Source organism: Urocampus carinirostris, chromosome 2 (genome assembly GCF_059441175.1).
Source record: "Urocampus carinirostris isolate Australia breed hairy pipefish chromosome 2, RoL_Ucar_1.0, whole genome shotgun sequence".
NCBI classification, from domain to species: domain Eukaryota; kingdom Metazoa; phylum Chordata; class Actinopteri; order Syngnathiformes; family Syngnathidae; genus Urocampus; species Urocampus carinirostris.
This window is the reverse complement of record NC_142350.1, coordinates 69747641-69764869: the sequence shown is the minus strand read 5'-3', so window position 1 is coordinate 69764869 and position 17229 is coordinate 69747641. Positions and strand designations below refer to the sequence as shown.

Genomic DNA, 17229 nt, shown 5'->3' with positions numbered 1-17229 from the left:
AGCATCACTTTTTAGAATGTACCTGTTAGCATAACTCATTAACATGACGCCATTAGCATAATTTGTAAATATGAAGTCGTTAAAATATAGCCATTACCAAAACTTTTTAGCATGAAGAAGTTAGCATTAAGCCGTTAGCATCACTTTTTAGAATGTACCTGTTAGCATAACTCATTAACATGTACTCATTAGCATAATTTGTAAATTTGAAGTCGATAAAATATAGCCATTACCAAAAAATTTTAGCATGAAGAAGTTAGCATTAAGCCGTTAGCATCACTTTTTAGAATGTACCTGTTAGCATAACTCATTAACATGAGGCCATTAGCATAATTTGTAAATATGAAGTCGATAAAATATAGCCATTACCAAAAATTTTTAGCATGAAGAAGTTAGCATTTAGCCGTTAGCATCACTTTTTAGAATGTACCTGTTAGCATAACTCATTAACATGAGGCCATTAGCATAATTTGTAAATATGAAGTCGATAAAATATTGCCATTACCAAAAATTTTTAGCATGAAGAAGTTAGCATTTAGCCGTTAGCATCACTTTTTAGAATGTACCTGTTAGCATAACTCATTAACATGAGGCCATTAGCATAATTTGTAAATATGAAGTCGATAAAATATTGCCATTACCAAAAAATTTTAGCATGAAGAAGTTAGCATTTAGCCGTTAGCATCACTTTTTAGAATGTACCTGTTAGCATAACTCATTAACATGAGGCCATTAGCATAATTTGTAAATATGAAGTCGATAAAATATAGCCATTACCAAAAATTTTTAGCATGAAGAAGTTAGCATTTAGCCGTTAGCATCACTTTTTAGAATGTACCTGTTAGCATAACTCATTAACATGTACTCATTAGCATAATTTGTAAATATGAAGTCGTTAAAATATTGCCATTACCAACATTTTTTGCATGAAAAAGTTAGCATTAAGCTGTTAGCATCACTTTTTAGCATGTACTCATTAGCATAATTTTGTAAATATGAAGTCGATAAAATATTGCCATTACCAAAAAAATTTAGCATGAAGAAGTTAGCATTTAGCCGTTAGCATCACTTTTTAGAATGTACCTGTTAGCATAACTCATCAAAATGAGGCTATTAGCATAATTTGTTAATTTGAAGTCGATAAAATATAGCCATTACCAAAACTTTTTAGCATGAAGAAGTTAGCATTAAGCCGTTAGCATCACTTTTTAGAATGTACCTGTTAGCATAACTCATTAACATGACGCCATTAGCATAATTTGTAAATATGAAGTCGTTAAAATATAGCCATTACCAAAACTTTTTAGCATGAAGAAGTTAGCATTAAGCCGTTAGCATCACTTTTTAGAATGTACCTGTTAGCATAACTCATTAACATGTACTCATTAGCATAATTTTGTAAATATGAAGTCGATAAAATATTGCCATTACCAAAAAATTTTAGCATGAAGAAGTTAGCATTAAGCCGTTAGCATCACTTTTTAGAATGTACCTGTTAGCATAACTCATTAACATGTACTCATTAGCATAATTTGTAAATTTGAAGTCGATAAAATATAGCCATTACCAAAAAATTTTAGCATGAAGAAGTTAGCATTAAGCCGTTAGCATCACTTTTTAGAATGTACCTGTTAGCATAACTCATTAACATGAGGCCATTAGCATAATTTGTAAATATGAAGTCGATAAAATATCGCCATTACCAAAAATTTTTAGCATGAAGAAGTTAGCATTTAGCCGTTAGCATCACTTTTTAGAATGTACCTGTTAGCATAACTCATTAACATGAGGCCATTAGCATAATTTGTAAATATGAAGTCGATAAAATATAGCCATTACCAAAAATTTTTAGCATGAAGAAGTTAGCATTTAGCCGTTAGCATCACTTTTTAGAATGTACCTGTTAGCATAACTCATTAACATGTACTCATTAGCATAATTTGTAAATATGAAGTCGATAAAATATTGCCATTACCAAAAATTTTTAGCATGAAGAAGTTAGCATTTTGCCGTTAACATTAACATTATCCATTAGCAAAACTCATCAACATGAGGCCATTAGCATAATTTGTAAATATGAAGTCGTTAAAATATTGCCATTACCAACATTTTTTGCATGAAAAAGTTAGCATTAAGCTGTTAGCATCACTTTTTAGCATGTACTCATTAGCATAATTTTGTAAATATGAAGTCGATAAAATATTGCCATTACCAAAAAATTTTAGCATGAAGAAGTTAGCATTTAGCCGTTAGCATCACTTTTTAGAATGTACCTGTTAGCATAACTCATCAAAATGAGGCTATTAGCATAATTTGTTAATTTGAAGTCGATAAAATATAGCCATTACCAAAACTTTTTAGCATGAAGAAGTTAGCATTAAGCCGTTAGCATCAATTTTTAGAATGTACCTGTTAGCATAACTCATTAACATGACGCCATTAGCATAATTTGTAAATTTGAAGTCGATAAAATATAGCCATTACCAAAACTTTTTAGCATGAAGAAGTTAGCATTAAGCCGTTAGCATCACTTTTTAGAATGTACCTGTTAGCATAACTCATTAACATGACGCCATTAGCATAATTTGTAAATATGAAGTCGTTAAAATATAGCCATTACCAAAACTTTTTAGCATGAAGAAGTTAGCATTAAGCCGTTAGCATCACTTTTTAGAATGTACCTGTTAGCATAACTCATTAACATGTACTCATTAGCATAATTTGTAAATTTGAAGTCGTTAAAATATAGCCATTACCAAAACTTTTTAGCATGAAGAAGTTAGCATTAAGCCGTTAGCATCACTTTTTAGAATGTACCTGTTAGCATAACTCATTAACATGTACTCATTAGCATAATTTGTAAATTTGAAGTCGATAAAATATAGCCATTACCAAAAAATTTTAGCATGAAGAAGTTAGCATTAAGCCGTTAGCATCACTTTTTAGAATGTACCTGTTAGCATAACTCATTAACATGAGGCCATTAGCATAATTTGTAAATATGAAGTCGATAAAATATTGCCATTACCAAAAAATTTTAGCATGAAGAAGTTAGCATTTAGCCGTTAGCATCACTTTTTAGAATGTACCTGTTAGCATAACTCATTAACATGAGGCCATTAGCATAATTTGTAAATATGAAGTCGATAAAATATAGCCATTACCAAAAAATTTTAGCATGAAGAAGTTAGCATTTAGCCGTTAGCATCACTTTTTAGAATGTACCTGTTAGCATAACTCATTAACATGAGGCCATTAGCATAATTTGTAAATATGAAGTCGATAAAATATTGCATTACCAAAAATTTTTAGCATGAAGAAGTTAGCATTTAGCCGTTAGCATCACTTTTTAGAATGTACCTGTTAGCATAACTCATTAACATGAGGCCATTAGCATAATTTGTAAATATGAAGTCGATAAAATATTGCCATTACCAAAAAATTTTAGCATGAAGAAGTTAGCATTTAGCCGTTAGCATCACTTTTTAGAATGTACCTGTTAGCATAACTCATTAACATGAGGCCATTAGCATAATTTGTAAATATGAAGTCGATAAAATATAGCCATTACCAAAAATTTTTAGCATGAAGAAGTTAGCATTTAGCCGTTAGCATCACTTTTTAGAATGTACCTGTTAGCATAACTCATTAACATGTACTCATTAGCATAATTTGTAAATATGAAGTCGATAAAATATTGCCATTACCAAAAATTTTTAGCATGAAGAAGTTAGCATTAAGCCGTTAGCATCACTTTTTAGAATGTACCTGTTAGCATAACTCATTAACATGTACTCATTAGCATAATTTGTAAATTTGAAGTCGTTAAAATATAGCCATTACCAAAACTTTTTAGCATGAAGAAGTTAGCATTAAGCCGTTAGCATCACTTTTTAGAATGTACCTGTTAGCATAACTCATTAACATGTACTCATTAGCATAATTTGTAAATTTGAAGTCGATAAAATATAGCCATTACCAAAAAATTTTAGCATGAAGAAGTTAGCATTAAGCCGTTAGCATCACTTTTTAGAATGTACCTGTTAGCATAACTCATTAACATGAGGCCATTAGCATAATTTGTAAATATGAAGTCGATAAAATATCGCCATTACCAAAAATTTTTAGCATGAAGAAGTTAGCATTTAGCCGTTAGCATCACTTTTTAGAATGTACCTGTTAGCATAACTCATTAACATGAGGCCATTAGCATAATTTGTAAATATGAAGTCGATAAAATATTGCCATTACCAAAAAATTTTAGCATGAAGAAGTTAGCATTTAGCCGTTAGCATCACTTTTTAGAATGTACCTGTTAGCATAACTCATTAACATGAGGCCATTAGCATAATTTGTAAATATGAAGTCGATAAAATATAGCCATTACCAAAAATTTTTAGCATGAAGAAGTTAGCATTTAGCCGTTAGCATCACTTTTTAGAATGTACCTGTTAGCATAACTCATTAACATGTACTCATTAGCATAATTTGTAAATATGAAGTCGATAAAATATTGCCATTACCAAAAATTTTTAGCATGAAGAAGTTAGCATTTTGCCGTTAACATTAACATTATCCATTAGCAAAACTCATCAACATGAGGCCATTAGCATAATTTGTAAATATGAAGTCGTTAAAATATTGCCATTACCAACATTTTTTGCATGAAAAAGTTAGCATTAAGCTGTTAGCATCACTTTTTAGCATGTACTCATTAGCATAACTTTGTAAATATGAAGTCGATAAAATATTGCCATTACCAAAAAATTTTAGCATGAAGAAGTTAGCATTTAGCCGTTAGCATCACTTTTTAGAATGTACCTGTTAGCATAACTCATCAAAATGAGGCTATTAGCATAATTTGTTAATTTGAAGTCGATAAAATATAGCCATTACCAAAACTTTTTAGCATGAAGAAGTTAGCATTAAGCCGTTAGCATCAATTTTTAGAATGTACCTGTTAGCATAACTCATTAACATGACGCCATTAGCATAATTTGTAAATTTGAAGTCGATAAAATATAGCCATTACCAAAACTTTTTAGCATGAAGAAGTTAGCATTAAGCCGTTAGCATCACTTTTTAGAATGTACCTGTTAGCATAACTCATTAACATGACGCCATTAGCATAATTTGTAAATATGAAGTCGTTAAAATATAGCCATTACCAAAACTTTTTAGCATGAAGAAGTTAGCATTAAGCCGTTAGCATCACTTTTTAGAATGTACCTGTTAGCATAACTCATTAACATGTACTCATTAGCATAATTTGTAAATTTGAAGTCGTTAAAATATAGCCATTACCAAAACTTTTTAGCATGAAGAAGTTAGCATTAAGCCGTTAGCATCACTTTTTAGAATGTACCTGTTAGCATAACTCATTAACATGTACTCATTAGCATAATTTGTAAATTTGAAGTCGATAAAATATAGCCATTACCAAAAAATTTTAGCATGAAGAAGTTAGCATTAAGCCGTTAGCATCACTTTTTAGAATGTACCTGTTAGCATAACTCATTAACATGAGGCCATTAGCATAATTTGTAAATATGAAGTCGATAAAATATTGCCATTACCAAAAAATTTTAGCATGAAGAAGTTAGCATTTAGCCGTTAGCATCACTTTTTAGAATGTACCTGTTAGCATAACTCATTAACATGAGGCCATTAGCATAATTTGTAAATATGAAGTCGATAAAATATAGCCATTACCAAAAAATTTTAGCATGAAGAAGTTAGCATTTAGCCGTTAGCATCACTTTTTAGAATGTACCTGTTAGCATAACTCATTAACATGAGGCCATTAGCATAATTTGTAAATATGAAGTCGATAAAATATTGCATTACCAAAAATTTTTAGCATGAAGAAGTTAGCATTTAGCCGTTAGCATCACTTTTTAGAATGTACCTGTTAGCATAACTCATTAACATGAGGCCATTAGCATAATTTGTAAATATGAAGTCGATAAAATATTGCCATTACCAAAAAATTTTAGCATGAAGAAGTTAGCATTTAGCCGTTAGCATCACTTTTTAGAATGTACCTGTTAGCATAACTCATTAACATGAGGCCATTAGCATAATTTGTAAATATGAAGTCGATAAAATATAGCCATTACCAAAAATTTTTAGCATGAAGAAGTTAGCATTTTGCCGTTAACATTAACATTATCCATTAGCAAAACTCATCAACATGAGGCCATTAGCATAATTTGTAAATATGAAGTCGTTAAAATATTGCCATTACCAACATTTTTTGCATGAAAAAGTTAGCATTAAGCTGTTAGCATCACTTTTTAGCATGTACTCATTAGCATAATTTTGTAAATATGAAGTCGATAAAATATTGCCATTACCAAAAAATTTTAGCATGAAGAAGTTAGCATTTAGCCGTTAGCATCACTTTTTAGAATGTACCTGTTAGCATAACTCATCAAAATGAGGCTATTAGCATAATTTGTTAATTTGAAGTCGATAAAATATAGCCATTACCAAAACTTTTTAGCATGAAGAAGTTAGCATTAAGCCGTTAGCATCAATTTTTAGAATGTACCTGTTAGCATAACTCATTAACATGACGCCATTAGCATAATTTGTAAATTTGAAGTCGATAAAATATAGCCATTACCAAAACTTTTTAGCATGAAGAAGTTAGCATTAAGCCGTTAGCATCACTTTTTAGAATGTACCTGTTAGCATAACTCATTAACATGACGCCATTAGCATAATTTGTAAATATGAAGTCGTTAAAATATAGCCATTACCAAAACTTTTTAGCATGAAGAAGTTAGCATTAAGCCGTTAGCATCACTTTTTAGAATGTACCTGTTAGCATAACTCATTAACATGAGGCCATTAGCATAATTTGTAAATATGAAGTCGATAAAATATAGCCATTACCAAAAATTTTTAGCATGAAGAAGTTAGCATTTTGCCGTTAACATTAACATTATCCATTAGCAAAACTCATCAACATGAGGCCATTAGCATAATTTGTAAATATGAAGTCGTTAAAATATTGCCATTACCAACATTTTTTGCATGAAAAAGTTAGCATTAAGCTGTTAGCATCACTTTTTAGCATGTACTCATTAGCATAATTTTGTAAATATGAAGTCGATAAAATATTGCCATTACCAAAAAATTTTAGCATGAAGAAGTTAGCATTTAGCCGTTAGCATCACTTTTTAGAATGTACCTGTTAGCATAACTCATCAAAATGAGGCTATTAGCATAATTTGTTAATTTGAAGTCGATAAAATATAGCCATTACCAAAACTTTTTAGCATGAAGAAGTTAGCATTAAGCCGTTAGCATCAATTTTTAGAATGTACCTGTTAGCATAACTCATTAACATGACGCCATTAGCATAATTTGTAAATTTGAAGTCGATAAAATATAGCCATTACCAAAACTTTTTAGCATGAAGAAGTTAGCATTAAGCCGTTAGCATCACTTTTTAGAATGTACCTGTTAGCATAACTCATTAACATGACGCCATTAGCATAATTTGTAAATATGAAGTCGTTAAAATATAGCCATTACCAAAACTTTTTAGCATGAAGAAGTTAGCATTAAGCCGTTAGCATCACTTTTTAGAATGTACCTGTTAGCATAACTCATTAACATGTACTCATTAGCATAATTTGTAAATTTGAAGTCGTTAAAATATAGCCATTACCAAAACTTTTTAGCATGAAGAAGTTAGCATTAAGCCGTTAGCATCACTTTTTAGAATGTACCTGTTAGCATAACTCATTAACATGTACTCATTAGCATAATTTGTAAATTTGAAGTCGATAAAATATAGCCATTACCAAAAAATTTTAGCATGAAGAAGTTAGCATTAAGCCGTTAGCATCACTTTTTAGAATGTACCTGTTAGCATAACTCATTAACATGAGGCCATTAGCATAATTTGTAAATATGAAGTCGATAAAATATCGCCATTACCAAAAATTTTTAGCATGAAGAAGTTAGCATTTAGCCGTTAGCATCACTTTTTAGAATGTACCTGTTAGCATAACTCATTAACATGAGGCCATTAGCATAATTTGTAAATATGAAGTCGATAAAATATTGCCATTACCAAAAAATTTTAGCATGAAGAAGTTAGCATTTAGCCGTTAGCATCACTTTTTAGAATGTACCTGTTAGCATAACTCATTAACATGAGGCCATTAGCATAATTTGTAAATATGAAGTCGATAAAATATAGCCATTACCAAAAATTTTTAGCATGAAGAAGTTAGCATTTAGCCGTTAGCATCACTTTTTAGAATGTACCTGTTAGCATAACTCATTAACATGTACTCATTAGCATAATTTGTAAATATGAAGTCGATAAAATATTGCCATTACCAAAAATTTTTAGCATGAAGAAGTTAGCATTTTGCCGTTAACATTAACATTATCCATTAGCAAAACTCATCAACATGAGGCCATTAGCATAATTTGTAAATATGAAGTCGTTAAAATATTGCCATTACCAACATTTTTTGCATGAAAAAGTTAGCATTAAGCTGTTAGCATCACTTTTTAGCATGTACTCATTAGCATAATTTTGTAAATATGAAGTCGATAAAATATTGCCATTACCAAAAAATTTTAGCATGAAGAAGTTAGCATTTAGCCGTTAGCATCACTTTTTAGAATGTACCTGTTAGCATAACTCATCAAAATGAGGCTATTAGCATAATTTGTAAATATGAAGTTGTTAAAATATAACCGTTACCAAACATTTTTACTATGAAGAAGTTAGCATTGCTCACAGTGTTTACAGCTAGCTTGCGCGAATTGACGGTACTTTCGATTTCTCCGGTTTCTGCGCCGATCTGCTCACCTTTTGGCTAAAGTGATGTTGTAGTAGCTGAAAAGCGAAGGCCAGTGTCTGAAGGAGAGTCTCCTCCATCCCTCCTCATCTTCAGCCCCCCAGGTGATCTCGGGTACGGTGGGCGGGGACCGGGGTAGGGGTTCCCCCCGGGAGCCCGGCGGGCCCTCGGGTGGGTTTTGGGGCGTCGGGTCTGGCGCCAGGCGTCGGGTGAGGGAGACCGGCGCCACCTCCGGGTCGGGAGTCAGGCCCGCGGGCGCGTCCTCTCCCGGAGGATTTTGCTCCGACACCTGCGCCGCCAGGTAGGTGCGCAATCCGGCCGGGTCGGTGTAGACCAGAATCCCGATCCAGATCACCGTGATGACCTGCAAAATGCCGCTCCTAAGATTTCTCGCTTGTGTCAAAGTCATTTCAACTCGGGGGCCACACCGTAGAACAAACATTCTCTCGGGGGCCGGACAAGTAGATTCAAGAGAAAGAAAAAGAGAGTTAAAGAAATAAAAGAAAGAGGGAGGGAAAAGGAGAGAGGGTGGGACAAAGAAAGTAAAAGAGAGAGCGTGAGAAACAAAAGAGATAAAAAGTTGTGAGAGAGAAGGAAAAGGAAGGGAGAGGAAGAAAGAAATCCAAAGAGAAATGGAAAGACAGAAGGAGAAAAAAGAGAAAAGAAAGCGCAAAGGGTAGGAAGAGAGAAAGAGAAAAGAGAGAAAAGGAAGTTAGAGCAAAAGAAGTTAAAAAGACACAGAGAGAGAAAGAGACAAAGAGCAACAAAGGAAAAGAAAAAGAGAGAGGGAGAGAGCGTGAGAAACAAAAGAGATAAAAAGTCATGAGAGAGGCGGAAAAGAAAGGGAGAGGAAGAAAGAAATCCAAAGAGAAATTGAAAGACAGAAGGAGAGAAAAGAGAAAAGAAAGCGCAAAGGGTGGGAAGAGAGAAAGAGAAAATAAAAAGTCACTGACGACTAAAATAAAGTCGCTATTTTGCTTCTAGCACAACATTTATGCTATGTTCCCGTCTATGATCTACGATCTTTTTGTGTCAATGGACTGCTATAAACTGACATGAATTCTGCCATTTAGCTTCAACAACACACGCACAGCTTGGCTACATCAAACAGGGAAAGGGCTCTATAGGTGTTGGCTAATAATGGAGTTAAACCCTGAAGGCAAAAAAAAAAGAACTGTATCCAGGGTTCCCTCTAAGCTGCGCGCGTGCTCAATTGCGCACTGCTCACACATTCTCAGCGCACAAGGAAATCGAGCCAGCGCACAAAAATCAGGGCTCCAAATTTCTAATTAAGAAGCCAATTAAGTCACAGTGAGTTACAGTGCATGAAGGTCAAAATACACGGGTTCCCCCGACGTTGTGTCCTAAATGCGGTATTTTGAAGTCGAGTCGAAGGAGAACGAAGTTGAGTAAAGTCAGTAGAGTTTGTCGGGGAACCGGCTTCTTCGGCTCGGCTCACTAAAAGGAACCGGCTCTTTCGGGTCCTAAACGGCTCTTCAGATTGTTTATGCTTCTTTAACCCCAACATGACCAAATATGATGTAAACTTTTGCACAAAATGACTTAAAGGAAGGGGGGAATAGAACAAAAAAGAAAAAAATACCCAAAATAAAAAAGTAGTGAAAAGCTGAGAAAAAAAAGAAACAAAAGGAAGGAAAATCAGGAAAAAAAAGCCAGAAAAAAAGAAAAGAAAGAAATGTAGGAAAAAAGTAAACGGAGAACAAAAAGAAAAAGTAACAGCTTGGAAAAAATAAACGCAATGAGATTTTTTTTTAAAGGAATTTAAAAAAAATGTAGAAAAAAACCACAGAAAAAAGAAGAAAAATTTTGTGTTGCATTTAAATAATTTCCAATGATACCAAGTCAATCTTGTTGCCAACATTGTACTTCCACTAAAAAATGAGATTAAGTACAGTTTTATATCCTGCAACCGACTCAATAAGCCCCCAAAAATGTTAATATTATGCGACAAAATATATCAGGAAATAAAAAGAAATGGATATCTTGTGAAAGAATTGTAAGAACAAACGACGTTTGCAATAGTACATGAGTCAATTCATTCAAAAGAGAAAAATCATTTTGCATTGCCGGAAAATGTAACGTGATATCAAGTTTTGGACATGTTTGATAATTAATTATCTTGCCACACTTGGGATTGCCGTTGCTCACTGTGGTTTCAAGCGCTGCTCACCGACTTTGTGTGAACGCTCAGACCCCTAAGGAAAATGACAGGGAACATTGATTGTATCTATAAAAAGCAAAAAAGATGAGCGAAATTTGTACTTATTTTAATGATATTGATTGCTCAGAAGCAAAGTGCATTCTATCTTTCAATTTTAGAGACTGCTGATCATTTCCTTTTTGGCTTCCTTTTTTTAATTCATATGTTTTGTGTGATTTTCAGAGGTTCTGTGTCTGAATTGGTTAAAATAGAATTGTAATTTTTTGGGGGGCATTTTAGCATTTATAATTTTAACTTGATTGTTTTGCATTGTCAGCGATTTTGTGCTGTTGTTCGACTTTAAATATGTACAGAGAGTAAAAAGCTTAAATTGTTTTGTATTTTACAATTTCTTTTGTAGATCTGTGAAGATTTTAATTTATATTTCATGTGTTTTTCTCCTAAAAATTCATTTGGTGCATAATGTTTTATTATTGATAACATATCATTAAAAAACGAAAAATCTGAGGAGCCGTTTGGCAGTCAAAAGCTTTTCTCAGAGAACTGAGTGAAAAGAGCCGGATTTCTAAATAGAGGTGTCCTCTTTGGTGTGATCTGTAGGGGGCGCTGACACTTCACATAATGACTGAAAGCAGGCGTGTGGGAGTTATTTTCACGCACTTTAAAAAAAAAAATGGTCTTCATTTATGGCGTGGTCATACTGCCAAGAAACATGGCAACGGCAACAATCAAGCATTTTACTGACCTTGAAAACACAACATTAAAATGTACCGTAAATTCCGGACTATAAGCCGCTACTTTTTCCCCAAATGTTCAGCCCTGCGGCTTATTCAGTGAAGTGGCCAATTTATGGAATTTTTCTAACGGACACCAGCAGCGCTCGAGTATAAAAGGTAAGATTAAGACCAGTAGAATATGTGCGCCAAGAAAGACTGCAACCTCTAAGTTTATGCATACATTGTCTGTTAAGTAAAGGTACGTTCCGATAATGAGGAAGACGCCCTTGATAGTATTGAAGAGGAAGTTGAGGACGATCTAACGTGAATTTCACAATTACGGGATGCTTTTTTTTACTACTAGCGTGTTGGTACCTTTCAAAGGCACGGTTTGGGATGAATGTTATATTATTATCATTAAAGCTTTGAAAACTCTCTCGGTGTACCGTCTTTCTTCGTAAATATGTGTCACCGTGTATAATATGTATTTGCAACTGTATATTTTTGTCATGTATTTATTTTAGTGATTTGTTCTGTTATGTGTTCTACGGACGAATGAAAAAAAAGGGGCGGAGCAAACGCGGGCTGATGGGAATTGGGGTAAAGCTGAGTTACCGGTAGATCTGTCTGTTGTCGCAGTGGACAAAAGTGGATAAATATTTTTCCCACCCTTAACTTTGGAAATATACATTTTGTTTCCTTGGATTACTTTCAACGGGACCCAGACTTTACAAGTCTGCATCATACGTTAATTACGGGTATCATTTTCCAATTATGATGCCAACTGTGGTTCTAGAATTGTGTACTATCTATGTAGCTACAATTGTGGAACTTACGGCCTGATCTGGGTTAAACTTGTGATTGAGTCATTTTAATGCGGGCGCACGCGGCTTATACATTGGTGCGGCTTGTGTAAGTACAAAAGTGGTAATTCACCTTAATAGTGGTGGGTGCGGCTTATAATCAGGTGCGCTCTATAATCCGGAATATACGGTAAGCATTTTCAAGGGTTTCAAGGACCTGTTCAAACCCTAGAGTACTTGGATGGGATCAAAACAATTTTCTTAGGATTGATACTGGTTTCCCATTTGAACTATAATTTCAATCTTGTTGTTAGTGCGTCACTCCAATTGTGTAAGATTTTGTTTGCACTAATAACTATCTTCAAAATATCGAGCAAAAAAAGGTATTTAAATCGTCTTATTGACATCGTTTTACAGTATTTGTGCTTTTGTATCATATCTTTTTTTATGGTTTGTTTGATGCTCTTGAGGTTGCCAACCAGTGGATTAGATAGATAGATAGATAGATGTCTAGATAGATAGATAGATACTTTATTCATCCCCACAGGGAAATTCACAGTACAAGTCAGTAAGGACACAGTAAGTATGAAAAACTGAAGACGACTCTGAACGAGAGGGGAGAGAAAGGAATTATTCAGAAGTCGACTAGCGACTATGCATCAGCGCTTGTTCTCATACAGAAGCAAATCTTCAAAATTTTCTATGCCCTTTTCCAGTACAACCTGCCCCTCGAACTCATCAACAGACAGAAACTAACAGAATGGATGGAAATTCTCAAGACAGTGGTGGTTAGAGACGTTCCAGAAGAGACATTGCAGAATCATGTCAGGGCGGGTATAGACGTCTATATTACTGTTTCTAATGCCAAACCTAACTACATCTTTAGCTTTTCCTCTCAAATGCATAATGATTTCCTCGGCCTGCTCTTCAAGCCTCACATTACTCTTCTTAATAAATGTCCCCAATAGATCTTTGTTGGAATGATATACATATATTTATCCTACAGTTGACATTAATATGTTATAAGTGTTCTCAGCCCTTTTTGTATAGTTTTCAGCCGTAAGCTGTTCTTCAAGGCCATGAGTTGTTTTTTGTTTCTGTCTGTTTCACATTCCAGTGGGTGCACCCTGACCTGTGCATGCCATAACTCAAGTTATTTTTCACCAAGAACCTTAATATTAGAAGGGAGGGGATCGGGAACTTCTTCAGAGTGAGGAGGAGATTTGTAACAGCCTGGTCTCCGCCGCTCTCATTATAATGATTAATAAAATAACCAATTCTCAATGACCGATTCTCTATGTCTTCTTTTATTTCAGAGCGTTTTATTAAAAATGTTGGGGACTTAAACCTAACAATCTTCCCACTCATGTACTTTTATTGAGTCTGAGCCATCCCCAATAAATGACGGTGGTTCCTTAACCTTTCTCTGTATAACCACCTGAACCTGTGATATATCTGACACATGACTAGGCTGACTCAATGTGTTTGCTACATCTTGTGTGGCAGCAGCGCTAGGAGCTACTATATTGTGTGACTGTATACGTGAGAAAATGCTATCAGCCAATTTATGTCCTATCTCCTGAATAATATTTGTCATTTGATCAGCTACACCCTCAGAAATATCACCCATGCTCTGATTAAACATGTTTCAAAGATTAAATAAGTCAAAATCACAAAAGTATGAATAAATGACTTGTAAGTAAGGGGTGTTCTTCTTACCCTGATGATGCGATGAGCCATGCGCGTGCGCGCTAGAAAGTATAGCAGCCGCAACCTCTTGGGGGGGCGCAGGTTCCTGGAGGTGGTCTGCAGGGTGATGGTGTGAGGGAGAGGCCGCGGGGGAGAGGGGGCAGACCGCGTCCTCAGAGAGGAAGGCTTGGGGGCCGGCAGGCTGTCTTCGGTTCGCATGTGCCTGTGTAAGTCTGTCAGCTGCAGAGATTTTTCAATTATTATACGTTCCGTTTAATTCTTTCACCCACTGAAACCTAAAGGCTAGGGATCGACCGATATTCATTAGCCGAAAAAGCTTTAAAAAAATGGCGTCATTCAGTTTTAATAATGCAAAAACAAAGAATAGTTGTTATAAATTCAAATACATCTGAAAAGCTGTCTGAAAGCCTTCAACAGTAAAAAAAATTAGGATCAACGTGACTTATCTTTCACTTGAACCAAAAACAGTGCAGGAAATAAAACCAGGCTAAGCAGCAACTCATATAATGGAACATAAAAACATGAATAGCTTCCCGTTTTTTTCACAATAAATAATAAATACAACCAACATGACTTAATGTAACTATAAACAAAGAGTGCATCGAAATTTCCACAGAGCTGGCGAAGTTGAAAAGTGCCTAGATGGACAAACTAATGTTATGGTAACAGCTCATCACTCAGTCTTCCACTTGAGCATGCTTTTCATGCTCTCAATCACAAACTTCGCTTGATTGACAGACTAATGTTATGATAAGAGCTAATATATCAGTCTCAACCTGAACCTGCCTCAAGTTGATTCCACTTTTTACACTATCTCTTAATCGCTATCACGCTTTTCTACCACCGATAGGCATGTTGGGCGAATTGGCAGAGCTGCTAACTTCTAAAATATTGTTCCTGCTTCAGTGTTTCCGCCCCTGGTTACTTATACAATCAGAAGGCGCAGGTAGCGTCCAAGCAGAGAGACTCAGCTGCATCTGAGCCTAAACAACCTTGTTTTAAATACATTTAATGGGCCAATCAGATGAATAAAAATGCCTATACCGATATCCGTCAAATACCCGAATATCGGTGCCGAGAATCGGTCAACCTCGTTATCGGTCGACCTCAAGTCTAGAACATCAAAATGTCTTTTTACCTCCATGCGGCGTATGTCTATGGACAGCACGGTGGTGAAGAAGAACATCTGCAGGAAGAAGTCGGACACCAGGCCCACAACGGCAAACAGGCAGAACTCCTACGAGTACCAGCGACATAAGTCAAGCAAAATCTTCTTCGGGTTTTAGTGGAGGTGTCGGAATCCAAACCTGGATGGCCGGCACCAGGGTGAAATATCCGATGAGGATAATGCCCAGCTCCGTGGCCATGTTCTTCATAATACACCAGCTCTCGTTACTTAGGCCTGGGGAGTCAAAGCACGGCTTTCTAAATTTGTATCTTATCTTTCCCAAAGTCCAATAGGGTTCGTACTCCTGGCCAAATTCAAGCACTTTTCAAACACTTTCAAGGCCAAGTTTTCCATTTTTCCAGTAACTTCAAATAAGAAATCCAGCACCACGCAAAAAAATAACTAAATAAAGTCCCTATCTTGCAGCGAGCACATACTTTGTGCTTTTTTGAGCTGTTCATATCTTTGGAGCTGCTATAAACTGACATGAATTCTGCTATTCAGCTTTAACAATGCACGCGCAGCTTCAATACGTCAGATTTGTTTACAATCACAGAAAAGGCTCTTTAGATATTGGGTAAAAGTACTGAATGTATAAAACACAGAAAGGTGAGATAAATTTGGACTCCTTTTAATGATATTGATTGCTTCAAATCTTAGAGACCGCTGATCTTTCGATTTTTGTTTTAATTATTTCAATATATATTTCCCGCACAATAAGGCACACCGGGTTATAGGGCGCACCCCGAAAAAATAGTTTTTGGTCCTATATTTGACATACATAAGACGCACCGGATTATAAGGCGCTACAATGGGAACGTGGACAAAACAGTCAGATAGTTCAGTCCAACTTCTTACCCCCTTAACATTCCCAAAGCTTGCAAAGAAGCAAATTCGTGTCGAGAACACGAGCGGATGCGGTGTCCGTACGATGTCACTCAAATGCATCGTTCCATCATTCGGAAGGTTAAAGTCTTGGGATTCAAGAAATGCTAACCATTCCTTAGTTTCTATTTTCTTTTTCGCTCGCAGCTTTACTGTGCATATGACAATAAACACTTGGAATTGAGTTGAATTTAAAAATAGACACTCCATTCCATCCATTATCTGCACCGCTTATCACAGAAACATCGAGTTCAGTCTGAAACAAGATACAGGGAAAATATATAGCCGAAGTAGCTCAACGAAGTCGTTGTGTTCAATAATAATGTGCAGCCATGGTCCTCTTATATCCGTGAGTGTAGTAAATCCAGGAGAATAAAATATTTACAAATACAGAATAGTAAAAAATATGCTTTCTGTATGCCGTCAACCACGTGCTATACGCATTCATCTTTTTCGGCCAATTGCAGGCTTTGTTTTGCCGCTTAAGCCAATGCCAGCCTGTAAATGATAAAAAGGATCCGCCTCTTGACCTCCGATTAACTTTAGCCAATAGTGATCGATTCAACTAATGATTGACATATCTTTTTCGGCCAATTGCAGGCTTTGTTTTAGTCAAGTCAGTTTTACAGCTTAAGCCTATGCCAGCCTGTAAATGATAAAAAGGATCCGCCCCTTGACCTCCGAATAACTTTAGCCAATAGTGATCGATTCAACTGATGATTGACACATTGGTTAGCCAATGAAACGCCGGTAAATAAATCCCAGCATACACCGCGTACTACTTGGCGTTCGGGGGAAAATCGAGTCGGCGGCTGCAAGTTAGTTGGAAGACTTTGCGATTTAATATTGATCCATATATAAGGCGCACTGTATTATAAGGCGCATGGTCAGCTTTTGAAAAAAATTGAGACTTTTAGGTGCGCCTTATAGTGCG

General features: G+C 35.3%; 1 protein-coding gene across 2 annotated transcripts in view; it reads right to left on the bottom strand.

Moving 5' to 3' along the window:
• The window catches only part of scap (SREBF chaperone), an 83321-nt gene that overhangs the window by 41134 nt on the left and 24958 nt on the right, over positions 1-17229 (bottom strand). For both annotated transcript variants that reach the window (XM_088327666.1, XM_088327665.1), the window contains exons 10-13: positions 15550-15644; positions 15381-15479; positions 14252-14461; positions 8843-9195 (exon numbers count right to left, since the gene is read on the bottom strand). In XM_088327666.1, the coding sequence (XP_088183792.1) occupies positions 8843-9195; positions 14252-14461; positions 15381-15479; positions 15550-15644 (757 nt within the window). The remainder of the gene's footprint in view (positions 1-8842; positions 9196-14251; positions 14462-15380; positions 15480-15549; positions 15645-17229) is intronic.